The sequence below is a fragment of the Aricia agestis genome, chromosome 15 (genome assembly GCF_905147365.1).
Source record: "Aricia agestis chromosome 15, ilAriAges1.1, whole genome shotgun sequence".
Classification (NCBI taxonomy): Eukaryota; Metazoa; Arthropoda; class Insecta; order Lepidoptera; family Lycaenidae; genus Aricia; species Aricia agestis.
In genome coordinates this window covers 7660545-7663650 of record NC_056420.1, presented here as the reverse complement: position 1 = coordinate 7663650, position 3106 = coordinate 7660545, and the positions used below count along the sequence as shown (strand labels likewise).

At 42.8% G+C, this 3106-nt stretch overlaps 1 protein-coding gene across 1 annotated transcript; it reads left to right on the top strand.

Annotated features, from left to right (window-relative positions):
• Positions 1-216: 216 nt before the first annotated feature.
• LOC121734461 lies at positions 217-2758 on the top strand. The gene is made up of 3 exons (XM_042125074.1): positions 217-237; positions 363-1434; positions 2682-2758. Exons 1-3 carry the CDS (start codon positions 217-219, stop codon positions 2756-2758), a joined length of 1170 nt encoding a protein of 389 aa, XP_041981008.1.
• The last annotated feature ends 348 nt before the right edge of the window (positions 2759-3106 follow it).

Below are 3106 nucleotides of genomic sequence, written 5' to 3'. Positions count from 1 at the left end.
GTTTGCTTAAACAACTTATACGGAACAATCACATTGAACTGAGTAGGGTGGTGAGTGAATTGTACACAGTGCATTTGGAATGCAGTAGGGTGTTGTCTACTGAAGATTTTGATAAATGTGATCGTGTAACTTTCCATCAAGCGTTGCGAACATACGAGTTATGTAAAGTGAGCCACGACCGCAAATTTAATAATTTGTGTACCCACCAACGTCGTGATGAGCCTCGGATACCCACTAGTGATGGGACTCTTAACTCTGTGTCAGACATTGAACGTGTAGTGATCAATTTGTCAGATGAAGTGCTGGATGACCCTACAAAAAGTATATTGGCCAAATGAATGAATTACGCATTAACACCTCAGCGAATTCCTTACGAGGAAATAGTGTGTGGCGTGGAGCAGGCTATTTCACGTAATAAAGTTCCAACCGCGGATGCAGAAGTTATAAGGCAGGATATAGCGGTGATATTACGTAAGTCGAAGCTGCCAAAGAGTAACATAACTACAGAAGAGCGGCTAGCACTTAAACAGTTAAGAAACAACAATGACATCTTAGTACTAAGGGCTGATAAAGGAAACGCTACTGTAGTTATGAGTACCGAAGAATATGTGCAGAAAATAAGGAGTTTGCTGTCTGACACAAATGTATACAAGCAAGTGTCATACAATCCAACGGCCAGTGTTACTCGGCGCATTCGAACTTTGATCCACGAAAACAAAGATGTCTTCACGGAGGACGAGTACAATTTTCTACACAAACCCAAACCTGTGCAACCCCCTAAGCTATATGGTCTGCCTAAAATTCACAAAAGGAACATTCCTCTGAGGCCCATTGTGAGTAAAATTGACTCTCCGACATACAACTTGGCTAAACATGTTGCTGGAGTGCTGCGACCATTAGTTGGGAAAACACCGTCTTTCGTGAAGGATTCGGTCCATTTCAGGGACATAGTGAAGAGTATGAGGTTGGAACCCGGAGATACCATGGTGGGTTTCGATGTTGAGTCACTCTTTACTAACGTTCGACTCAAGGATTGCATCGAGGTGATTAAAAACAAGCTGTGTGACCATGAGTTGCCTAAGGAATATATTGTTCTCATTGAACACTGTTTGGACGGTAATTACCTTCTCTTCAGAGATCAGTACTACCTCCAGATCGATGGCGTTGCAATGGGTAGCCCTCTGGCACCGATAATTGCAAATATCTGGATGGAGCACTTTGAAGACCTAGCTTTAGCTACTGGACCATGTACTGTAAAGCTTTGGAAGAGGTACGTTGATGATGTTTTTTGCATTATTAATGGAGGTCAACAGGAAATAGAACAGTATGTTAATTACCTTAACTCAATCCATCCAAAAATAAAGTTCACCTACGAGATGGAGAAAAACAGATGCCTCGCATTTTTGGATGTGGAGATCAAAGTGAAGGAGGATGGTATATTATCCCACACTGTGTACAGAAAACCCACACACACTGACAGATATCTACACGCATCTTCTCATCATCATCCTAGGCATCTTCAATCTGTTATATCATCATTAACAAACAGAGCTCATAACCTTTGTGACCCTGAACATTTGCCCAAGGAGCTAACACATGTTCAGGAGGTACTTAGACGTAACGGGTATAAGGTGTCGAGGGGATCGAGAAGACAGAAGGAGAAAACGAGATATCCAGAGGTGAACCGTCAAGCAGCATTTTTACCATACGTCAAAGGCGTAACGGACAAAATTGGAACAGAGCTGAGGAAATACTCCATTAAGACTGTGTATACTCCGTTACGTAAAATATCACAAGTACTTCGGTCACCAAAGGATTCCTTACCTTTCCAAACTCCTGGGGTTTATAAAATAGATTGTAGCTGTGGTAGTTCGTACATTGGCCAAACGAAACGGACTATTGGCGAAAGAGTGAAAGAGCACATAGCTGCAGTGAAAAATCGCCAGACAAATAAATCCGCGGTAGCAGAACATCTGCTTGATATGGGGACTAATCACTGGATGGAGCTACACGACCCTAAAATCCTCTCTACGGATCGTCATTACCACACGAAAGTAATACGTGAAGCAATTGAAATTAAAAAGTACAAAAATTTCAATCGTGAGGACGGATTTAAATTGTCGCCCGCCTGGAATCCAGTGATCAATAAGTGCAAACCGCGTGTGTCACCTCTGTCTATAAGTGTGAACCCGGATACAGTTAGTGTTTTGTGTCGCAGTGAACCTACTGACTTTCAGTGTATTGGAACACAAATATTGGACAACTCGAGGGTAGTCGTAGAACCGACCGCCCGGTGTAAACGAAGACGTCGCGCTCCTGCAGTCCCCTCGTGACCACGGCCGTTGCAACACGGCCGAAACGTCGAGAAAAAGTATGTACTCGTAACATTACTACTTAAATAAGTCGCGTTAAGTCCCGATTAAAAAGTTTAATTATAATGCAACTCGAAAGTTTAAAATGTCACCTTCGTGTACTTTTGCTTCTACCCTTTTGCATAAATCGAAAGGCATCCGACTTGGGATCTCGCATAGCAAAGGGCAGGGGTTGTCGATATTGTGTTTTACTTTTGTCGTTAGAGATGATTGGCCAGTCTGATCTGGTACCCTCAGTGCGGAGTAGGCAAAGGTTAAAAATTCATACCAGGCTGCTTTTGAGTTTCTATCGACACAAACATCGATCAGGTCTGCCAGTTTGCCAGCTGCAAGACTTCTGGCTCCTTTGGGCACATGTTTCAGGGCAGGGCATGGGCAGCATGTAAAAATGAGGTAGACTAACTACAAAAAAACTATCTGTGACAAAATATAGCTTGTGTAAGGAAGTCGCTGCTTCTCTTATTTTTCAATAGACGAAATTTCTAGCTTTCAGTACTCTCTATCCATCATCATGCACCGTTGGTATGGACATTATACTAACAATTGTCTGTAGATTCTGTGGTAGTTCTCTCTGTCATCGATGCGCATCAGAGTACCGGACCGCACTGAATTACCCTGTGGGAATAGCTCAGGCCTCTCTCACATTAAGGTATAGTCCTTGATCCAAACTAGCTGAGATTTTACTTTCCACATCTTATTGCCAGGGGAGTACTTCAATAAGGCTGGCAGCTCAA